We start from the raw sequence: 23,128 nt of genomic DNA, 5'->3' as shown, positions 1-23,128 counted from the left end.
AATCACTCATCAAAACGACAACACAAAGCATGTTTAATGCCTCACATGGAAGCAAGCCACAGTTCAAAGCAGTAAATGCCCAGATAATCATTGTGTTTGGAAGAGTTAGCAGAGCAGGGCATCATTTTCCCTTGCAAGGAAACAGCAAGTGTGGACATAACGGTGATCCAATTAATTGGGCTTTACATGGATTTCCAAATGGCGTGTGGCAATGCTCTTAAGTGCTTAAAGAATGCCCAAAAGCTCTTAAAGAAACTGAGCTGCCTTGGGATAAGAGGTAGAGACCTCCTGAGATTAGTAATTGGTTAAAGGTAAGGAAGGAAAGAGCATGAGCAGGTCTGCATCTCTCAAAGGAGGGCACTGATGGAGCCCCCGGGTTCTGACCCATCCCACACCTCCCTGAGCGCTCTTATTAAGTCCAGGATACAGCAAGATGACAGCACATCTCGGCAGGATGGCCAACAAGGGCAGCGAAAGCAACAAACGCTGCTGCAAAAAGGCTGTGGTGAAATCCATGCTTCAGGGCATGGACACTCAGCTTTGTGCTCAGCAGCAAAGGCTTGACCAGGGGATTCACCTCAACCCTCTCATGAGCAATGCAGATGAAAGGATGAGTTGCTGGTGCTAATCTCATCTGCTTCACAAACCATCAGGCAGTTCAAATTCACATGCAGTTGTATTTCCTCAGATTCTCTGCAGCTGCTCCTGCTATACCTGCAGGAACCCATCTTGGTTGGTTTCAGATGTACCGTTGCTGTAGAAAAAGGGCAAACGAAACAGGTAAAAATATGCAAGCAGCTTCATAAAGCATGGGAAAAGCAAGGATCAGCCAGGGAAGAGGGAGAAGTAACCCCACACAGGGAAAGAGCTTGCTGCACTTGCTGCAGCGTGCAAGAGGGAGGAGTAGCAGAAAGCCACAAGTGCTAGGTCTCTGCTCTGCCAGCCATGTTCAGTTTTGCCCCATCACTTCTGGGATGGAAGGAGCAGAAGTTGTTATAGCTTGAGCTCTCTGGAGCTCCCTGAGCGCTGGGCCAGCCATGCTCCCTACAGAGGGACTGCCAAGGACTGGCTTCATGGCTGGAGGGAGCCTGTTCTCTGAAGCAGTCCCCACCCTTAACACCAAAGCCACCTCCCTGGCAAGCTGCCCTAGGCAGAGGATGCCGGGGCAGGGATGCAGGAAGGAAGTTCAGTGCTACTTGCTATTCAAAAGGAAAATCTGGCTTCCTTATGCCCCTGGATCTGTTTCCACAAGTCACTGCTCCCTGAGAAGCCAACTGGTACATGGTGGAGCCGGCTGGGTGCTCCAGGTCACAGGGAGGTAACCAGGACCCAGGCTGCAGCAGGACATCCATGGCTAGGCTGAGTCACAGCCAGCCGGGTCTCATCCAGCCACTCCTGTAGGCTGGGGTGTGGCTCAGCTCATGGAGCTGCTGCCCTGCTCCCAGCCCATCCCAGTGACACACGAGGTTAGAGAGGGTGGGGAGTTGAGGTCTGTTTTGTGAGCTGAGAGACACCTCCTCATCTCAAGGAGCCGCGGCAGCCCCTCTGCTTCCAGCCACCAGTCACACAAGAGGTCCAAGATGGGCTGAGCTTACTGATGGACAGCTCAGCCAGCAGATGCCTCCCACGTCACAGACCAAGGTTTTGCTGCATATCGGAAGCCATTCCTGGGCCTGGCACAGCTGTGATACGTGTCAAAACTTGGGCTCAAGCTCAGGAGTCCATAGGATGAAGGTAGCTCCGAATGGCTGGAAAAGAGCATCCCTATTAGACATCCAGGTGTTTCTCTGTAACCACAGCAAGAAAGGTCTTCATTCCCATGACAGGTGATTACGCTGAATGGATGAAAGGCAGAGTGACAGTTTTAGAGATCCAAGTGTAGACTACTCACAGCCAGAGTTCACCTGCGAGAGTCCTGGGATCTCTTCACTGGCTCAGCAAGACTCTGGAGAAAGTAAACGAATCTGTCATACTCCCACTCCTCTCCTCCACAAACTGGTGTTGGTGTGAAGAAGGTGGTGCCAACAGCAACCCTCCTGTTATCCAAGAAAAGTTGTTTCCAGCAGCTACAAATGCTGTCCTGCTTGCACCCTGCAGTGATGATACTGCCCTGATTTCTTTATGGCAGCTCAAGGCTCCATCCCAGAGCATTTAATGACAAAGCAGCACGGATCAACAGTTTTTTGTAGCCAATTACACACTGTATTTACCAGGAAGGTCTGAGTCCGCCCCGGGAGCAGGACTGGATGCAATTCCGGGGATGGGTTCCCAGTCACGAGCCATCGGACAACCTGCCGGCACAGCAAGTGGCTGCCAGCTGGGTATCAGGTTGGCACCCAGTCTGGTGCAAAACCTGGGAGCCAAATTCCCAGGTGCAGAACTTCCTGGGTGCGGAATGCCTGCAAACCTGGGAGTTCTGCTGGGCTCACCTGCTTGTGCCCAGCTGCCACAAGCCTCCCCTGGCAGACACAGAGGTAGCCAGTCTCACCCTGTCAGTACCCGCAGCAGAGGTTATGCTGACAAAAGCCATCACGCGTTTAACTCTAGGCAAAAAAAGAAAGCCACCGGGCCAACGCGGCTCACAGCTTCAACCAGAGCATACGCAAAAGGACTTCACCCAGCATAAGTCATATTTTCCATATGCTAAGGGAATGGGGGACTCGCTTGCACAAGGTCTGAAAAGAAAACTTTCCCAGACAGACAAGCCAGAAAGTGGAAGGAGGGAGGAGGGAGCCTACATACTCGCACTAGGGACTTCCTGGGATTAGACAAAAGGCTGGGACCAGGTCCCTGTGACTCACCAACTTTTTGGAGACATGTCACTGGCCTGATGCAACCCCTGCTCCAGCAGAAACAAGGCACGACAGGCCATCTCAGGTACGGAGTGAAAGCATGGGAGTTGCAAAAGCTGCTACAAAAAAAAAATCCTTTTGCAACCTGCAAACCAAAGACACTACCCATGAGGAGCTGGCAAAGGAGAAACCCCTTCCACCTACCACTTCAGGTGCTTTGTGAGTAGGAGAAATTACCCACTGGTACCACCAGATGGGCAGAATACCCAGGCTTCTGCTTTCAGATACAGTTCTCTGAACAGCCTTCAGAATTAAAATCACCAACAAGAAAGAAAACAGATGCAAAAAGTGTCCCCAGACTCTTCCAGTCCTGAGTTTGCAGTGCTTTCACTGCTTACTCATTTCTTGCTAAGTCTGGAGCTGTCGGGTCAGGCCCCCGCCCTCCCCTCCAGCACAACTACTCCCTGCAGCTTGGAAGCTATTTTTCCCACCCTGCTATCTGAAAAAAAAAAAAATTGGCGTGAAAGCTTTTATCATCCTGAAAACACGCCAACTGTGAAGGCGACTCTGTGTCTCAGACGCCTGTTTCCTGGCAGATTTTAAGTCCTTTGCTCAACTGCTAGGATGGCGGGGGCAGGAGATCCCTGCAGCAGGCTGTAAGCGAGAGTTTCAAATAGTCCCATGTTTAACTGTTGCGAAATACTCAAGAGACCAACATTTTCAAACAGTGGGCTAAGAGCTAGACACAGCCAAGTGACAGCATTGGCCCATCTGAGGAAAGACAAGGTGTGACTGCACTGCACAGTGATGCTGTGCATGAAGATAAAAGGCCACCAGCGTGGGCACCTGAGCGGAGTCACTCAGCTCAACACCTCAGCCTGGCAAGGCAAGGCACCCCTTCGCTTCCCAGGTAATGGTGCTTCAGCTCTGTTGGCTTCCAGTGGTTTGAAGGGAAAAGATGGGACTCAGCAGCCAGGCTGAGCAGGGAAGAAGTACAGGATGACTGCTGCTGGTGTTCAAATTTCCAGTGACCAGTTCTGGCTATCACAGCTGGCAACCTGAAGGTGCTGGGAAGTCCATATGCAGGCTGAGGCATGGGGACAGCCCCTGCCTTGATGCCACCCTGGAAGAGCTACACAAACCACAGCGCCCCTCTCCCTGAGATGCTTTTCGGGGCTCCAAAGTGCTCAGAGCTGGTTCTGCATGCAGAAATCCCTTTTCCACTACAGCCCCAAACTGCAGGGCCTCTTAGAGAAAATTGCACAGGATAAGAAAAGGATGCAGTTGGGTCAGGCTTTACTCTTTCAGAGACAGAACGTGGCTATCGCTTGGCACATGACCCACAGCAACATCTACTGAAGTACCTACCCATAATTAGCCCTTCTGCCAGCTGAGAGTTTTCCTAACATTGCAATTCAGGCCATCCAAGCGTTGTTTCGACTCTAAGTGCCTTGAAACTGCCTGTGAAAAGAAAACTACATAGTCTGGGAAGCCATGAATTGATAGCCTTTTAGATTTTTTTTCACCCTAGGAAGAAGTTACTAAGAAGGAACTGGTCCAGAACGGAGGTGCATGGAACAATCCAACTAACTCTCCAAAAGTTTCAAAGGATCGCCTCACTCTGTGCAAAATACACGGTGCCCAGAAAATTGGTGTTTGTCAGATGAAATCACCACTCCTGCTGGATCTCTGCAAAGCACAGTCATGCTGCACCACATGCACGACCCCAGATGGCATTTTATAAACTTGCCTTTGGCTTTTCTCCAGCTATCGCACCAATCTGTGATGGTGCAGAGCAATGCATTGCTGCTGCTGTGATGGGGGTGTGCAGGCACAGCTTGGCTACTGCAAGACCCAGGTGCACAAGGAGGTCAGAGCTCTCCTCACATGTCCTGTATTATCTTAAAACCACAAGACAAAAAAAAAGCTGCAAAGCTCCTGCTAAGTGCAGAGCACACACAGTAGAAGTCCTCCAACATGCCTTGAAAGCCACCTTCTGTCCTGCCTGCTGTCCAGATACCTTTATGCATCCCCCTATGTGTCCTGTTCGCTAACAAGAGGAGCAGCCTTCATTCTCCTTTGTACTTGGATGTTACCACCTTCTTCATCTCCTCCCTTCCCTTCATTTAAACATAAGGATGGTGCCTTTCTCAGGAAGCAGCTAGCTATGAGAGAGAGTAAAGGGATAAACAGTAGGCATACAGAGAAAACCACCCCAAAAACCTAAGCTTGGTCCAAATCTTAGTCACATCTTAGGCTGTTCGGAGCCATAAGCATGAAGAGGAGCTGCAGGCTGTACCCAAGGCCCAGCTCTCCAATGCAGTGCCCAGCCTATGTAACACAAGCAGAGGAAGCATGGCTACAGCTGGGACTGGTGTTCAGAGCTCAAAATCCAACACAGCCTAAAAGAAATGCAGTCAGATACTAGTAAGGAACCAAAGGAACCAAACAGGAGTTGTTTGACCCCACCACAGCCCTCTGCTTTCCAGAGCCCGGGTCCTGCAGGGCATTACAGCAAACAGATCAAGAGCACAGCAGTGACTACCTGCCAGCACTGATGCAGGAGCTGTCAGAGGAGAGGACAGCCCTAACAGCCCTCTGCCAGTCCCACAACCACAGAGTTGAGGATGGGACATAGGCAGCAGCTCTCTGTGGTCTCTGCGGTCTCTGCCAGCAGGCCTCTCTGCCAGGGGAGGAGGGGTGGCATGGTGACAATCCTCTAACAACACATAGCATCAGCATCTGCACTGCTAGGGCTAAGAGGCAGGCATGCGAAAACCCGCCTTTGTTTAACAGTGCCAGCCTAGAGGGAGGAAGAAAAGCAGTGACACAAGAGACAGGTATGATCAAGGTACCTGCCACGCCCTTTGCAGCTGGTTTTAGGCACAAAGTTGGGTAAGAGTCAGCTGCAGCTTCCATGCTCCTTCTGGGAATGAGACTGAATTTCTTTCTCAAAGGTTTTAGATACTCTTCAGCTGACCTGACATAGGCAGGATGCTTTTCCAAGGTTAAGAAGCATCAGAAAACTTTTTGTATGGTTCAAAAGACAGCACTGACATTTTGGGGCATCAAGTTGGGATCATCTCAAACAGGGAATGGCCCTGCCTCCAGCTGTCCCTAGGAAAATCCACTGGGGTTTTGTGAAAATTTAGGTTTGGTAGAAGGACGTGCCTCCCATGCTGCAGCAGTTCCCAAACTTGTAAATGACCGGCTGAACTCACAGCCTGCAGCAAGGACACATTTTGGGATGCTTCCTACAGGGCAGGCCAAGCGGGGAACACACACAGCCCAGGCCAAAATGGGATCAGCATCACCAACGGAAAGCGCATACTTCCAGGTCAGGAGGAAGGCAAGTCTATGAGTTAGACGTGATCTACAATGATTTCACATGGCTTCTGTTGCAGCAGCAGTGCAGGGGTTCACAGTACACATGAAAATAAACCCATTCTTTTAAGTAATTTTCCCGCTGATGGGAATAGGCTTGTATTTCAATTAGCATTTACCAAAACAAGAACCAGACAAACTAAGTGTTGTGTGAAAGTGTGTTTACTCCAAAGCTGAATTTCTCACAGCAGTATCAGTTTTTACACAGATCTACAACAGCCTTCTGGACTCCAGGGCTTGGGGTCTTAAGCCATGTTGACTGAGCAATAGGGACTCTCTTTTTGGAGTTGTCAGAAGAAGGAGGGAATTGACAGAAAGCAGATCCATCGCCACTGGCACAATTTAAGAAATCTACTCACAAGAAGAGAGAAGGTGTCAAGACCCTTCACAGGGAGCTTAGTGTCTTCACAAAGATCTCACAGAACACGCTGCTCTCTGCAGGCTGCTTGCCAAGGAGCAGCTTCCACTGTCAGGAGACAATAGCATTATTCCTGAACATAGAAAACAGGACTGTTGGATGTAATAATCTGAAGCGGCTGAGTGGTCATGTTACCGATACGTGTCTTCGCAGCCTGGAGCCCTTGCACCAGTTCCGGAGTGCACGTCTGATCCTGGCTGACACCCTAGAGGGGTTTACCTTCTTCCTCCTGTCTCAGCCTCTTGGAGAGATGCTCGCTGATGGCCATGAGGGGGTTGGCTCTGTAGCTGGGATTGGTGATGACCTCATGAAATCGAGCTACTTCCTCCTCTCTAAGGAAAGAAAAATAACACATAGATGCCAAGTGCCTCATGGGAAAGGAACTGAGAAGGTATGAAGAGAACTCATAAAGCAGTGGCTTTCTGACAAAATGATCCTGGAATGATCCTGGAATGGAAAACCTCAGAAAGACACAGTGCAAGAAATAAACCAAATTTACCCTAGGGCAAAGTTCATATTGATGACAACTTCATGGGAGCAATGGAAATGGTTTTTTAGAGCTTTTCCCTAGTAAATCTGGAACAAAAGCCTGTGGGTATCTGGTAAATCACTAAGATTGAAAACTGTTTCAGAGTGCACTAGCACAAATGCAGATTCTGCTTTTAAGAGCTCATCTACTGACCCTCTTTATTGGTCAACATAGAAGCCTGGTAATCCTATGTGCCATGCTAGTTAAACACCACAGGAGAAGCATGACAGAATTACCTTTGTATGCTTGGCCACAGCGGGTTGCTGTGGAAATGGTCTTGTCTTAAAAAGCAAGCAACCAGGGAAGAAGAATAGAGCAGGAGTATAAAAATAAAAGTGATTTTCCACATAAGTCACATCCACTGTGACCTTCCCTCCCCACCTCCCTACGACAGACTGCCAGGCTCTGCAGCCCCGCCAGACACACACTTCCAACACTGTCAGCAGTTGTGGCAGACAGGACAATGGGGTGAGGGTTAGGGAACCTCCAGTACTAACTAGTATCCTCGAAAATAAACCTCAGAGATCTTCCTCCAAAGATTTTCCCTGCGAAGACGCACACAGTTCACAGACCACTACAGCAGGATACATGCCGTTACTGAGTGCATCTGTCCAGTTTTGTGCAGAGGAGAAGAGGGGGACACACAGGGGATCATTGGCTTGCTGATACAGAAGGCTGTAGTGGAGTTGCCTGTTTGGATTTAGATCTGTATACAAGGTCCTCCTCAAGCAGCGTTCCTCACTTACAAGCTCCAGCATAATAAGACTCTCACTTGTGGCACTCGAGGCCATAATCCTTGGGCTTCTGCAACAAGGCAAAAAGGGACTCACCCAGAAAGGCAGAACTGAACATGAAAGCTATCCCAACTCCAACACTGTCCAGTTTCAGACAGAGAACTGCATTCATAGAGTGTGTTGGAGAGCAATGCTGCGATCTGCACTGACTATTCTCCTCATCCTCAGTTTGAAGTTGAATGGCTCAGAAGTGACAGAAATCCTGGAAACTGGGATCACAGAAAGCAAACACAGTGCCTAGCCCCAGGAGAGCTGCACTGAGGGAAAATCAAGTGCTTGATGCCTGGTGGCAGTATAAAATATCCAACAGATCACAGAGAGAAGTAAGGGGTTGCCAGACCTTCAATCAAGTCCAGAAATTATTCAAAAGCGTTCAAGTGCTTCATTTTACCAGAAGTTTGCAGATGCCAATGGACAGCTATCCTCCTAAGGGACATATGCCACTTAAGTTAGTGTCCCAGAGGTGTTCCACCAGAGCAGCTGCAGCTCCTGAAGCTACGCAGAGTTCCAGGAACTGTTCATCAACACAACTAAAGGAGGCTTTCCTGAAGGGTACCAGCTGGAGCTATGGGGGCTTGGTGTTGTAACAGACTGAACCACAGCTGAATGTTGCAGCTACAATTCAGCAAGCCAAGACAAGGGACGCACCACCTGGTTGATAACCAGATCATTCATGGTGCAGAGGGACACGGTACAGGCATACTCACTGGCTACCTCTAGAAATGACAACTGTGGCCAGGAGGAACAAGATGACACTTGGTGTGGGTTTGTCCTCAAACCCCACAGACCATACACAGGAGTCCCAAGCCATCACTTTCTTTTCAATGAGATGGGGAAAGTGAACTCTTAAATGAGCAAATGCAGTTTCCTCTGCTCTCTTCACTTAGAAGTTACATGAGAAAAGTAGACTGAATCTGTTTAGAACTGACTGAGTCTGGTAAGGACTAAGGACACCTGCAAACAACTTATACTACGTAAAGGGGAAGATCAAAGCTATCACCTCTTCTCGGGCCTTCAGGTGTGCAAGACTCAAACACTGGAACTGGTTGCCTAGAGAGGCTGTGTGATCTCCATCCTTGAAGATACTCAAAAGCCATGTGGACATGGTCCTAGGCAACCAGCTCTAGGTGAATCTGCTTGAGCAGGGCGGTTGGGCCAGCTGACATCCAGAGGTCCCTTCCAGCCTCAGCCATTCTGTAATGCTCAGCAGAGACTGGATACTAATAATTGCATACTTACAAGAGCCGGCGCTTCTGAGCTTGTTTCATCAGACAGAAGTCTGCTGGTTCTGCCTTTGCTTTTACATGGCTGTGGAGAAAAGAAACAAAAGAAGTGAGGAAGTGTTGGAGAAGAGCAGTAATTTAGCAATTGCTGTGGAGATGGAAAGAGTCCAGGGATTCTGCATCTGCCTTCCCAGAAAGTACTGCTAATTGTCCTGCATAGAAATTGTCCTGAAAGGCAATTATTTCCATAGCCAGACAGTAATGGAGAGGCAAACTCTACACACTGACAACAGCTCAGGAGTCAGGACTAAACAGGCAGGAGGTAAATGCACTGAAGAAAAATTGGATCATTTTTAGTTCTAGAACTGATCATGAGCTCAGATTACTTTCTGCTTATCACTAACCACCACGTCAAACCGATACTGCTGCTTAGAGAAAAGATCCCGTCAAGCTTCCCCTCACCACCACGCACTCATCACCTCAGCATATCTCATGTTCCTTACTAATGCTGCCAAGCTCCAGCATGGGCAGACATCAGTTACAGACAGTGCCATGGTTACTCAGCAAGAAGAGGGAACTGCCAGCCCTGCTTTGAGTCCTGTGGTGGGAGCACTGGGGCATAAGATGTCACTTATATTTTAAGATAAAGAATGGAATATTCCTTTCTCTTTGCCATACCCTCGCCAAAGGCTTGCCAGTTTAAGTCAGATGCAAACAGAATAGCTAGAGGAGAAGCACAACAACACAGCTTCAGCTTTTGACACCAAACATAAGTTCTACGAACCCCATGAAGTTACAAGACCATGGACTCGCAGGAATGCAGGATGGTGCACTATGTTCAGCTGGGGCACTGCAGCAAGCATAGATATGCACTGCCTGAACCCATTTCTTAATCCTGGGCAAAGTCCAACGTGACCAGAGGTCTAATCCCACCCTACACAAGACACTGGAAGCACGTGGTGCCCGGTGACAGGCAGCAGCAGGGATTTAGCACAAAGCCAACCTCTAAGCAAGGGAAACACAGGAAGGGCAGCAACTGCTTTTGGGAGTTGAAGAGCACAAGGGCAGCTGTTGGTAGAACTTGGCATAAAGAAAACAAGAAGCAACTGCCATCCTTTAGGATTGCACAGACACAGAGGTAGACAGGGGAAGCAAGGTGGGAAAGAGGATGTGCCACTGCAGAGCAGCTCCTCTCTGATTCATTCTGGGGCTGAGCCCCAGCACACAGCTCAAGGAGGGAAGAGGGTCTGCCTCCCACGCCCCTGCTGGGACAGGGCTCAAAGAGGAATCTTCCTTTGCTAGTGGGTGCTGCGGACCGGGGCCTCTACAATCTGAGCTGCACCAGAGCCCTTCAACTTTCTCAAGGTTAGGAAACATGAAAGTCACTACCTCTTCAAAACAGCAGGATCTGGTCTGCTGTAGACTGTGTCTTATTGGCAGACATCATGTCTCTTGTTGGCAGACACCATGGGACGTGTCCTGGCCCATGGCAGAGGGGTTGGAATTGGATGATCTTTAAGGTCCCTTCCAACCCAACCCATTCTATGGTTCTATGTGTTAGAGTGATCTCCTCTTCCCGTTTCCATCTCTGACCCGCTACCCCCCATCCTCTCATTCTGCACATTTTGCCCATTCTTCCTTTCCGCCTCCTCCCTTGCCCCTTATTTCTTCACTCCACTCACTTTTATCATCCCTCTCTATTCAATCAGAGTTTGCTCCTCATCTTTCCTCTCCCTGTCCCAGTCCATTGTAGTTTTCCTCAAGGGGGAACCTGGTGGACCCAAGTTGCTGAAAGCTGCTCTCACCACTGCCCCAATCATAGCTGATTTACCCTCATCCCAGCACAGTATTCCCCAGCATCCAAGTTCCCTGCCAAACCAGACAAACCCAAACAGGGTGGATGTATGTCAGTCAGCCTTCACAGCACAGAGCCTGTGCATGAAAGGGCAAACAGGCAGAACAATGCTTGCCCACTGCTCCTGCACTTTGGCCCCACTCAAGGTCATGCCTGCACTGCCAGCATTACGCAACAGGCCAGAGAGCTCATGAGGAATGGTGACCAGCAAGAGCAGACAAACAGCTACAAAGGTTTGCAAAGTTCCATCACACTGCTGTGTCCACTGGTATTGCAAGGCATAGAAACAAAAGGAAGAATCTCTGCTCTCTTCATGTCCGCTAACTGTTCGGCACAGAACAATTTCTTGTCCCAGTTTGCCTGACTCACTCACAGAAGCACAGAAAAATCTCTTCTCAAGTTGGGTGGCAAGCCATAATCACCAGTGCAGGGGCTACCAAGTGCACCACCAAGTTGCCATGGCAGTCCCTTCAAAGATGAGTAGCTCTCCAGAGGGTGACAGTGCTTAAAGGAAAGCCTGTCTAGAGGACAGCCCAGGCCCTATGAGATCACCTGTCCCTGAGGCAGTGGCTCTCGGGACAGCATCCTCTGCAGCACACCACGAGGGCACAGGGCTGCTTCAGGCTGCACAAGCCCACTTTTGCACATCCCACTATTTCAAAGGACACGGTGCTTCTGAAGGCTTTTCAGTTCCACTCAGCAGGTCTGTCCGTCTTGTCCAGCAGGTTTGAAAGGCTGCTCCCTGATCTCCCCCACCAAACCACCAGCACACTGCCTGCTCACTTGGGCCATGTTAGTAGCCCTGTTTCATTACACTTCATTGCCTTCATTCATTATAAAACAGAATGGAAACCTCTCTGTAATGCTCTCTTACCCAGCAGGAGATCAAATTCCTGGAGAATCTAATCTTTTATTAATAATGCTGACAAATCACCAGAGTATTACACTTTATTTATGTAATGATTCAAATCCTATAAAAGCTTCCTCTGATTATTTCAAACACTGATGCACATACATCCTCATGCAGTCCAGGAAGCCACAAGCCAGCAAGGGGGAGGAGAACACTGTGACTCCCCCATGACAGTACCAAGGGGGACTGCTTTTTGGCTGGCATGTCTCAGGCAATTTGGGTGACATCAGTCAATGCAAAGCTCCCACCCCTGTTGTGCCACTTGCATATAGTACTGGCCAATCCAGAAATTCTCAGCCAGGGCTGTGCTTCTCCACCCTACTGTGCTACAGGCCCACTGGGCTTTCTAGACACCACAGCCTTGCGGCTGAAGTGAAAACAGAGCCAGAGTATGAGCTCAAAAGGAGAGAAGGGCTGCCACACTCTCACAGGAGGTCTGGGTTTGGAGAGGGGGCTGACAGCACTTCTCTGAAGATGCCAGGCTGGAGATCCATGCAAGACCACTGAATGCTTCCACGTGTGCCACACATCCTCGCCTTTTTCCTTGTACTACAGAAGAGAAGAGCAACTGCAGTAACTGGAAGGACCATTTTGGCTGTTTTGCCTTGAAGCAACCTGCAGCAGGTAGCCAGAGAGGGATAAGACAAGCCTATAGCCACATCCTCTCCAATATTTGCAGCTCAGAGGCCTTGTGCCAGCTGCAGATTATATATATATGCAGTAACCCTTCACGGAGCTCTCATTGGATTTGTCAGGTGTCACCTGAACTCACAAGCTTCTCTCAGCTACCACACCCTCCAGCAAGGAGCTGTGCAGAGCAGTGAGCCTCCTGTTTGCACCAAACCACCTACTTGCTAGTGATGTTTCATGTCCTTTATTTCTCATACTGGAAAGGAAGATTAACTGCTTCCTAACGTCACACCTGATTTTATAGACTATTACATTCCAAAGCCTCTTTGCCTCTACCTCCTGTCCAGGCTGAGGACTCCCCAGCTCACTCAAGCCACCCCTTGCACAGAAGCTGTGGATCCTCCATTGTCATCCTTGTCAGCTGTCTCTCATCTTTTCCCAGTTCTACTCTATTTTGAGCTGGTCTGGAATTGCAAGTTGCAGCAACACTGTGCATTTGTACTTGACTACGCAGCCACCCAGGAAAGCAAAGGGAGCACCCTGCCTGTCTGCCCTACCCGTCCTTCTTCCCCTAAACATACTTTCTGCAATCCACTCTCCTGAATAACAGAGGCTCAGCCACCAAGGGGCTTGGGGAAAAATGGTGAGGGAGAATGACTCCTGAACAGAACCTGGAGCCAGACGCTACATGTGGTTGCGGAATGTCATCAAAAAAAAAGGGGGAAAGGTTCCCTGCTCAGGCTCTGGTTACACTCTGGCCCAGAGCTCCACCCAACCAACCCTCAGTGCTCCACAAGACTTGAAACCGCATGTATTTTGCTGTTCACACCGAAAAAGAAGGCAGGTTGACTGAATGGCTGCATAAAGAAAAAAAAAAAAGGAAAAAAAATGCTATCCAAAGAATTAGAAGCCAAATTAAGGAAGGGAATATTTTCCCATGCTTAGATGCAAGGTTCATAAGCTGCTGTTTGTCTGAGGAGTGGCTTTCCAGAAGCACAGGGAACTGCCAACTCAGCCATGCTCCGAGGTAGGTGGGTGTCCCACCTGGGTGAGAGTTTATTTCTGAAGCATCCTGCAAGTCTCCAGAGGGTTCATGGTATGTCCCGCCCTGATCTGCAACCAAAGAAGAGGGTGCTTTGCCAGACAGCTGCCTTCTTGGCTATTCTCTAATCTAAATGCTTTCTTATTACAGTCAAAACATGTTTCTAGTTCCAACCCCTACTGAACAACCGGAGAGGATGGACAACCATTTGCGCAGCACACAGAGCACTTTTATACTGCATAGAGGGATGCAAAAGCAGCTGCAACACTGACTGGGTAAGTGCATTAAAAGGGAGAAAACATAAGGGCAACCAGAATGCACCCTACAGCTGGCTGGGATGGCTGATGTGGGTGTTAAGAGGATCAGAAACAGCCTTCTCTTTCAGTACAATAAATGAAACTGAAACACCGTCTTTCTGTACTTGTCTAAAGGCACACTGCAAGCAAACAGGGCAAACAAAGAGTCTGGCCAGAGCACAAAGCTCCATTCAAAGGGCTTGAAGTGTCTCTGGAGAAAGCCTGGAGGTCTGGAAGGACAACACCGCAGGCTGCAACACCTCAAGTCCAGATTCTCAGGTGAGCTCAGAAGCATTACACTCTGGACACTTGTGTGTCAATCCTGCACTTCCAGGACATCTGGCTGCTCCCAGCCTGCCTCATGCCAAGCCTCAGGTGCACAATACAGTTCCCCTCCTCGCTGTGGATTCAGAAGACACATTCAAGCTTTTCTCTTGCAGTAAGTGAAGCATGGAAAGGGGTGAAATGGAGGCCCTGTTCTCCTGACCCTGACAACCAAGCTTGCATTGCCTGTTGCTACAAGCAAAGCTGTAAGACACTTCATCCTGCAGAAAGAAGGAAAATGCACAACCCACCCCCAAAATGGTACATACCTCTTGGGTGGCTTCCTACCCCTGCCAGCTGAGGTCAAGTCAGAGAGCTCAGGCAGTGCTTCCATCAATGGCTGCAAGTCCCCCACCACTGGTGTTGCTTTCCTTTTTGCTTCGGCTTTTTGCTTCTGCTTGGCTAGCTTCACGTTTTCTATTTCTGAATTAGAAAAAAAGACGCTAGTGGAGGAAGGGGAAGCATTTGCAAGCTATAACCCTTGAGCTAAGAAATTCATAGGCTGCTTTACCACCTACAGCAACAACAGGCCAAAAGTGATTTAAACTAGGGAAGGACTGAAAATAATACAGCTGTGTAGTTTCTCCCTTGCTATGTTTGCTTGTATCTATATACATCTCTACTGATATTTGCAATGGGAAGTGAAATCCCCAGACAGATTTTCTCTGAACAGTTCCCATCCTTTGCACTATTCCTTGCTCACTGCAACACAGCACAGGAGTCCTGGGGTGGAAAAAAAACACACTAACCAGTTTGCATGGAATTAGGAAAGAGAAACAAGAGCAGAAAATACAAACTAAATACAGTCAGCTCCGTATGTGGCATTCAACAGTCACAACCTCACCTCTGCTTTGCTATTGGGACAAAACAATGGTCTCTTAGCACAGGCAGAAAAGATGAACTTAATTTCAGTTGTTTACTTAGCTTGGAGCAAGTCAGGGTCTCACCTTCGTGACTCATCACAGAGCTCAAGCAGTCAGATACACTGGGCCCTTAGGAAAGCACTGCACCGAGTGGCAGACACGGAGGCAGGTGGCTGTCCCTTGAGGCCGTGTTTACCAGTCTCCCTGCAGCAGCTCTGAGCAAGGCTGTGGGCACATACAGCTCTACAAATGTTACAGCAGTCTCCCTTCCCTGCCACGGGAGGTGGGCATTAAAAGCTGCAGGCTTCTGCCTCAGTCCCTGAGGCTCCCTGGTGTAGAAATAGGTCCTGCAGCTACTCAAGCCTTACAGAGCCAGCACCCTCCACGGTGAGCCTCAGCAGCGCACGTTTTTCTCCAGGACAGCCACAAAATCCCAGCACTGTTTCAAGCCTCCAGCTTAACTCCAAGGTGCCCCCACCTGTCCAAAAAATTCCTTGATGATGCCACCAGGAACAGCTAGAGCTTTGCTGGATGCATGAGCTCCTCTTCCTTCTGCCAGGTTGTCACCAGGCTTGCAAACCCTCTGCACTGCCCATGGATACCAGTGCGAGGTACATGGTGGAGGACTCCAGTTCCTCCACACATACCCAGCAGAGGCTGCAGGGAAACAGCAGGCTTCTGCTTATTGCCTTGGACAATGAGTGTATTGCAAGGATGAGCCTCAACACTGCTAGAGCTAGAAACTCCTGCTCAGACACAGTGGTGTACAGAGCCAGTAGCCATGGGGCCAAGCTGGCAACACAGGAAGGCCAACAGCTTCCAGCACAGCATGGCCACAGAAGCAAGACTAAATCAGCCCAAGTATTTTTGGTGGGAACACAAAAGCAGCCATTCCCACCTACAGACAGCAGGCATGATGCCACCTGCGGTTCTGGGTCTAATCCTGCTGCCCACATTGAAGAAAGCAGAACTCAAATTCACTGGCTAGCCGCTGGCTCCTTTACTATCTTTGTCTTGTTTGCTCCCCAACTCAGCTGAGTCGAAGAGCAACAGTTTTTCATGAACTGCAGTTTTGCTGTACATGGATGTTTGTGATAAATCTGGATTGTAAACGCTTCTCCTCACAGCAGCCCCTGCCAAGAACACAGCTTTCTGTTCTGCATCACTTCTTTTTTTGGTCTGGCTTTATGAAGCTGACTACTTCAGTGCTTTCATAAACAGCATGTCCTCAGAATTTTCAGACACCTGATTTTGCGCAAACATCCCAAATTCTTTTCCTATGAAGTCTTGTTAGTCTGAGGAGCCATTCGATATATGTATTTTTAAATGTGCATACTTCTAATGTCTAAAGCATTGCATAATTTTTTTTCCCCCTCTACTCTCTCCTGAGATGATTTATTAGAATGGAAGAAATCTCCAAATTTTGCGTTTGCACTACTGGGCTGAACTTTATTTCCCAGGGTCTTGGCATCCAGTGTCATAAGCGAAGCCCTGGACAAGCAGAAACAATAAACTCTTGGGAAGAGTTAGGAAAAGAGAGATACAATGATAACAACTTCAGCAGTCCAAGTTGGGTTTTCTTTTGGGGGTGTGAGGAATACTCAAAGACTGCAAACCTCACAAAAAAATTGAGTTTTTTGCATCAGATAAAAATCTATGTGTTTTCAGTTGACTGCAGCTCTTTTAGGTCACAATGTTAGAATGATGAGTTTCATTTTAAATCACCATCTCTGGAAATACCAGTTCATTTCACTAATAATCATAATATCAGTTTCTTTATTGATGTCTACATATGCTCTTTCCAGCTATTCCATTTTTCTCAGTAACAAGCTGCACATATGGTACTAACACTTCCTGACTTTTCTTACAGAAATCCTTGCTACCTTAGCAAAGCACTGGCTAGGGAATACTGGTATTTGCCAACTGGCCACAAGTTCAGTGGTGGAGTGAAGAGAGCCAGCCATTTAGGTACTTCTGTATCTGTAATGCACTTCTAATACCTAGCATCTTCTAAAGCAGAGAAAATTTGGCCTGAAGTTTTCTATCTTGGTGTTTTTCCCAAAGCAGAGCCACTGCATTTCATTTGTATTCCCTCAGCTTAGTAACTCTAGAGCCAATAGCAAAGGGAAGAGGCCACAGCAGAGCCAAAACAACATACATGATCTTGAGAGAGGCTGAGGCTCAAGGGCATATATGCAGGAGGGCAGGATGAAGAGAGTGTAGGGATCCTGCTCCTGAGCTTTTCCAAAGCAGCTGACCTTGACTACAGGAGCAGTGCTGTCACCAAACTGCAGGAGCATGGCCTCTGCTTCTTGCAGAAGGAGTCCCATGTACTCCTTTTACTGTGGATTCTGTCATAAAATGCTGCTGAGCAGGAGTCTTGGTATTAGGGGATGGAAAGCTTGCCTGTGCTTCAGCAGTCCCCATCTCTGTTCTCACAACACTATCAGACAAGGAAAGACCCTCAGAAGCACTGAAACTGCAGCCAGCAGGCCAGACAGTAGGACTGGCACATGCATCTATGCTTTGTGCCCAACAGGGACACTGAGGGCACAGTGCCCTTGGACACTTGGAAGTTGCCCTTGGAAGTTGTTTATTGGTGATGGGGAGGTTCCCATCACATTGTGGTGTTAAATTATCACCTTTTTATGTAAGAGGAGACAGAGACACCTTCACTGTGAATAGTAAAATCACAGGTTGATGGACTTGACCTCAGGAGCAGAGAGCTCATGATGTGGAGTAAAGCCACATCTCTCAGTTCCAAACAGAGTCTGTCAGCAACTATGTTGGGCAGGAAGGTGTTAGGTGAAAAGTCTGACCCAAGAATAGCTCCAGGTGGCAAGAGAAATCCCCCTGCTACACCAGGTAGCAGAACATCCTCTCTTACTGTGCTGAAATACCCAAAGCAAAACTACAGACACTTCCCACAGGAAACAGGAGGATTTCTGCCATGGGGTGGTTTTGTTTAGTTTGTATTACACAGCCTCAAGAACAGCCAGACTGTCCAGTAAGTGGTTCACTGACCTGTGGCACGGGGAAAGAGCAGTGACACAACCAGTAGCATCCAGAGATCTCCCTTACTGAAGGGCAGGAGGGCCCACTGCAGGCTTTCCCCACAAAGCCTTGGGATTAGCTGGTAGCTGCATGGGGCTCAGCTCTAGCCTGTCCTTCCGACCCCAAATCTCATGCGCAAGAAGGAATTCTATACAGTGAGTCATACCAGAGCTTTAAAAGACAGAGAAACATGCTAAGCCTACGTGGGAACAGCGTCCTATCTGGATAAAACAAAAGTTTTATGTAGTCACTTATATTACACAAGGAGTAAGATGAAAAGTAGGTTTGAAGCAATGACTCAATCTCGGTATTAAACACTGAGAAACAATATCTGAGACTTTTACCCCATGTGCTGGGGAGCAGATGTAAAGGCTCCCCCAGCACTGCCCAGCACTCTCTCCCACTCTCCATGTAAAGAGAGATCCAATAGCATCATCTTCCATGGTGCCCACAGCACCATGTGTTTCGGAGCAGTACTTACTCTGCAACCATCTTTCTCTTCTCAGCTTCATTTTTTCTTTTTTGGAAAGAACCTTTTTTTCTTCTAGACCTAGAGGAAAAGAGAGACATTGAGATGGAGTCTGGCTCCTGCACACAGATTCAGTATTGGATACTTCCCAAAGATAGCAGAGTCTGTAACATTTTGTTCAACTCTTGACGATTTTGAGCTTGCTGGCAGGCTGGGCAGGCTGCAGGCAGACTAGGGTCTATGCTGCACCTCAGCTGTTAGCCAAACAAATCAAACCCAGCTCACTATCAGTTAAGAAATAAGAAACAGGCAAGCAGATCAGACCACCAGCACCATAGGCCCCATTTTCTCAGGCCAGATAGGTTCTGAGAAAAGTTTAGAGACCCTTGCCCCATGGTCCTGCACTCCGGTGTGAACCTTGCCTAGAAGCTGAACACTAGCCACAAGTAACAGGATAATCTACAGAGGTTCCAGAACTGGGAGCAAAAACCAAGTCTTAATCTGAAAATATGCAGGCTGATGAAGCTAAGAAGGAAAACGTGGGCTGCAAATGTGAGAGGGTAGGAGGGGGAATGGCAACCTGAGACAGCTATCGGCATGCGCCTGCCCAAGTGATGGCCTCAGTGCCTGCCCAGACAGGACACGGCAGGGAAGGGAAAGACTGAAAAAGGTCTGAAATACCCAGATTCATGGCAGCCCTAAGCAGCAGCCAAATACTGACAGCTTGTAAAAAAAGGTTAGTCCCTACTATACACCAAATTCAGTATTTGGAAACCAGCTCTTGGTCGCTGATATCCAATAGCAAGTAAAATAACGTCACAAATATTTTTACTGCAGATCCACTGCAGACACCATAAAATTTTATCTTATCTCCGGTGTTTAAAACAAAATTGACTTTGGTCAACTTTTCTTCTGATATGTGCTGGGAATCCTGCTCCAGGAATGCCAATGCAGGAACTTTGGTCATTCTCAAGCCTGGAAAAGAAAAAATACTTTTTCTCTCCACAGAAGAAACCAGAGAAAGGAATTCAATGCAACTCTAAAAACAACTCACTGAGGACAACTTCTCTGAAGCTGCAAATCTTTCAGGATGATTTAAACAAAACCAGTAACATAATTGAGTAATCTCAAAGCCATAAGGTTAGAATAAGCCTGCTGGGGCTGGGGAAACTTTTCAAGAAAGCTAACAACCACCGCTGTGTTTTGAGTTTCAAGAGGACACAAAGAATGAACTGTAGCTTTCACTGCCTTTTGTCCCAGAAAAATACGCTACTGTAGTGAATGCACCCAAGAAGCAAGAAATTAAAATCACACCTAGAAGCTATCACTCTTTTGCAAAGCTCAGGAATAGTTTGAAGGGTTTGTGTGTGACTGATGGTGTTGCCCATTTTCCTGTCTCCTACACACAGCACCAACGCGTGGACACCCTGCGGGACCCAGGCCAGCAGGACAGCCCTACCAGGACGTGGGGCCAGGCAGCAACAGTGACAAACATCATGTTAAAGGCAAATTTCCTCAATTTGTTTGCTGTGGGATGAAAGTGGATGCAAACCCAATCAATTGTGTGTTCTAATAACCAACTCCCAGCCACCACAACCTCCAATCACTCCACGTTTCTGTGGTTTCAAGGAAAAAAACGATAAACCCCGAGAGGCCAAATCACACCCCTGTGATCCCTGATGGGCTGCCTGCAGGAGACACCTCCACCTTGCCTTTCTGGTTGCCTGAGCCTGCCCAGATTTTAGTAGTGCCAGGGAGATTTGCCCCCTTGTCTGAAAACACATTCATTACTCCATTGGGAAAACAGTGCCCAGCGGGATTTGTTAATGAAAATAAAAAAATAAAAAAATCAGCCAGCTGGCCAGTTCTAGTAATAACATCAATTCAGATTTTTTTTTCCAGTTCCCAAACGGCAGCAGAATATTTAAGGAAACACAAAAGCTGTTTTCTTGGCAGGATCCCAGCCTCGCTGCAGACCAAGAACTGAGTTCGGCACCCAGGCCAGCAGCAACGGATTGCCAGAGCGGCACAGGGAGGGCAGCCGAATTCCTCCTCTGCCTGCCACGAGCAGATACCTCCATTTTATGTATCCCTCCCTGCCCCTCAGGAGATTGTTCTGCTGCTAGAAGATGCCAAGTTGTGTTTGGCAACTTCCAGTCACCATGCTGCACGCCAAAGCTGCTGGAAACCCACTGGAGAACAGCGGAGGCAGAATTTAGCTAGTTAATTAAAGGCACAGACTGTCCCCAAGGTAGTCTTTTATTTTTATTTAGCTTGCAAGCACCTCTGAGATCAAAGCCAGACCACAGCTCCAGTTTAATTATTTTCCTGTGAAATCAGAAGAGTTTGGGTCCCCCCATCAACCCGTTCCACATGTAATTTACCAACACTTGCCTTTTAAACCTTGTGCACAGAAGAAAGCTGAGCAAAATGTACTTATATGAGCTGAGGGAAATTTACATAGTGTAAATTTGACAATTATTCCTTTTAGTGAGGAAGTGTTTTTTCCTTCCTCTAATTTGCACAGCACAAAACATCTCAAATATAAACAGATTAAAAAAAAACCAATAGCTTTTTTTCTCCTACACCAAGCATTTGATACTACTCCTGCCAATTCTCAGGATCCATGCTCTCAGGGCAGACAAGAAGATTTTTTTCAGTACAGCTTCTTTCATTTTGAAAAAGTTGAGTTTTTTTGGTAAAAGACTCCTTAGACTAAAAAAAGTTATAAGAAATATACACGTGTAAAAAAAAATGTATATATATATATTGCTGCTTTTCATAAAGGACTCCTTAAACTAAAAATATACATATATCCTATCTTAAAAGTCCCCATTTTTTCCTTTCTAGGCATTCAGAAAAAAGCTGGACTGGGTTAAAGCCATAACACTACAGGCTTCCCTGAGCCCCAAGATCTCACTATTTAAGTTTGGCTCCACAACAGAGTAGGTGAAAAAGCAGGCTTTACAGTTCCAGGAAACCATATTACTTCAAGGACTTGGCTAGAAGCAGAAATATCAAATATGAACAGAAATATGAATTAAACCTGTGCCTGTGCAGTGCCACACAAACTGAGGAGGGTCCGTCAGCACTGGGCGTCTGCTCCCCTGCCTTTTGCAAAGCTGCACTGAAGCACCAGCTCCTCTCTTTGGAGCAAGCTATAAGGAAATAGCATGTAGTATTAAGTATTATTCCCAGAACTCTGATGATACGTAACAGTAAAGCTGTTGCTGCTCGAAACATAATATTTTGGCAAAACAGCATACTGTATAAATTGAAGTTCAACAACAACATCTGTGTTAATTTTAGCCTCGGTTGTGTAACAGCAACAGAACTGAGCATATGCCTACAGCTGCGGGATGAGCTCACTAAAGAAATCCAAAGAGTATATCCAAAAGCAGAAGAATCTGTATGGTTTTGGGGGGTTGGAGTGTGTGTTTTTTTAAATTACAGTGTCACTAGTAAATTGACTGATATCCTCTTACACTGAAAGGGCCTGGGAAATGGTAAACCACAGTCTCCCGGAGCAAACGCAACAGTGGCGTGACCTGATAGATGCCAGTGCAGAACCACTGAAAGTATTCTTTTTCCTCTAGGAAGAAAGCTGAGGGACAACACAGGCCAGGCAGAGAGTCAGCCCAGACGTCCTCCTGCAGAGACAGTGCTCCACTAGAGCCAGCCCAGTGGTTTGCCACCTTCAACCCCTGCAGCAGCTCAGCTCCCAAATGGGCATCCTCCAGCTGCACCTCTCCAGAAAGCACAGGTGCAGAAGTGTCCAGGGAACCTGGGTCACTAGTGGGACCAAGGCTTGGAAGTGGCAAGAAAAGCAAGGGGCAGATATCTAGGCTCTTTGCCCCCTTGCTCACAGAGGAAGCCCCAGAGATAGCACACAGGGGTGTTTGGCTTCCACCCACTCCAAGCTCTGCTACGCTGAGCAGGCTCAGGAACCGGTGTTGTTGGAAGAGACAATGACAGTCCCTGCTGGGATAGGACAGGTTTCACCATGGATACAGCATTTGCTTTCTCTGTTCCAAACCAAGCTACATTCTTTTTGTTCATGCTTAATCACTGCACCAGCACACAGGCTTTTGCCCCTGATGAGGAAGGCATCCTATTTAAAGTGGAATCTGCATTCTCAGTCCTTCCAGATCCCCCAGTTATTTAAAGCAGAGCCTACTTCAAAGCTCAGTTTCCCTTCCAAGACCCAGAGGAGCTGTGCGACTCACATCCTCTTTCCAAGGTCATGCCTCCATCAGGCCTGGTAAACATCCCCAGGCTCTGACCAGCTACAGCAAGGGCACAAAACCTCCCTCTGCAGAAGAGCTGGGACTCATCTCTAGTTAGCTGCATAAGTGCACAAGTGACATGCCATCTGAAGCGGGAGCAGTTCCCCTCAGGAGGTGTCCAAGAAGTCACAATCTGCACAGTACTCTGTGAAAAGCAGTTCTGAAGACAAAGTCTGTCCTCCCAAGCAATGTCTTAAACACTGCAGGCATGCTCAGTCACTGCCACAAGACGAAAGCACCTCCTCCTTTATTACCAAAA

The 23,128-nt window shown here is 47.9% G+C and overlaps 1 protein-coding gene across 2 annotated transcripts in view; it reads right to left on the bottom strand.

Moving 5' to 3' along the window:
• Positions 1–6,308: 6,308 nt before the first annotated feature.
• The window catches only part of SLX9 (SLX9 ribosome biogenesis factor), a 50,769-nt gene continuing 33,949 nt past the window's right edge, over positions 6,309–23,128 (bottom strand). The window contains exons 3-6 of one of the 2 annotated variants that reach the window (XM_054070566.1): positions 18,596–18,664; positions 14,467–14,620; positions 9,157–9,225; positions 6,309–6,926 (exon numbers count right to left, since the gene is read on the bottom strand). In XM_054070566.1, the coding sequence (XP_053926541.1) occupies positions 6,800–6,926; positions 9,157–9,225; positions 14,467–14,620; positions 18,596–18,664 (419 nt within the window). In that variant the 3' untranslated portion in view covers positions 6,309–6,799. The remainder of the gene's footprint in view (positions 6,927–9,156; positions 9,226–14,466; positions 14,621–18,595; positions 18,665–23,128) is intronic. The other variant, XM_054070565.1, reaches the window with a different exon arrangement.

Source organism: Cuculus canorus, chromosome 6, assembly GCF_017976375.1.
Source record: "Cuculus canorus isolate bCucCan1 chromosome 6, bCucCan1.pri, whole genome shotgun sequence".
Taxonomy (NCBI): domain Eukaryota; kingdom Metazoa; phylum Chordata; class Aves; order Cuculiformes; family Cuculidae; genus Cuculus; species Cuculus canorus.
Note: the sequence above shows the minus strand (reverse complement) of the source record. Positions and strands in the feature narration are given on the sequence as shown.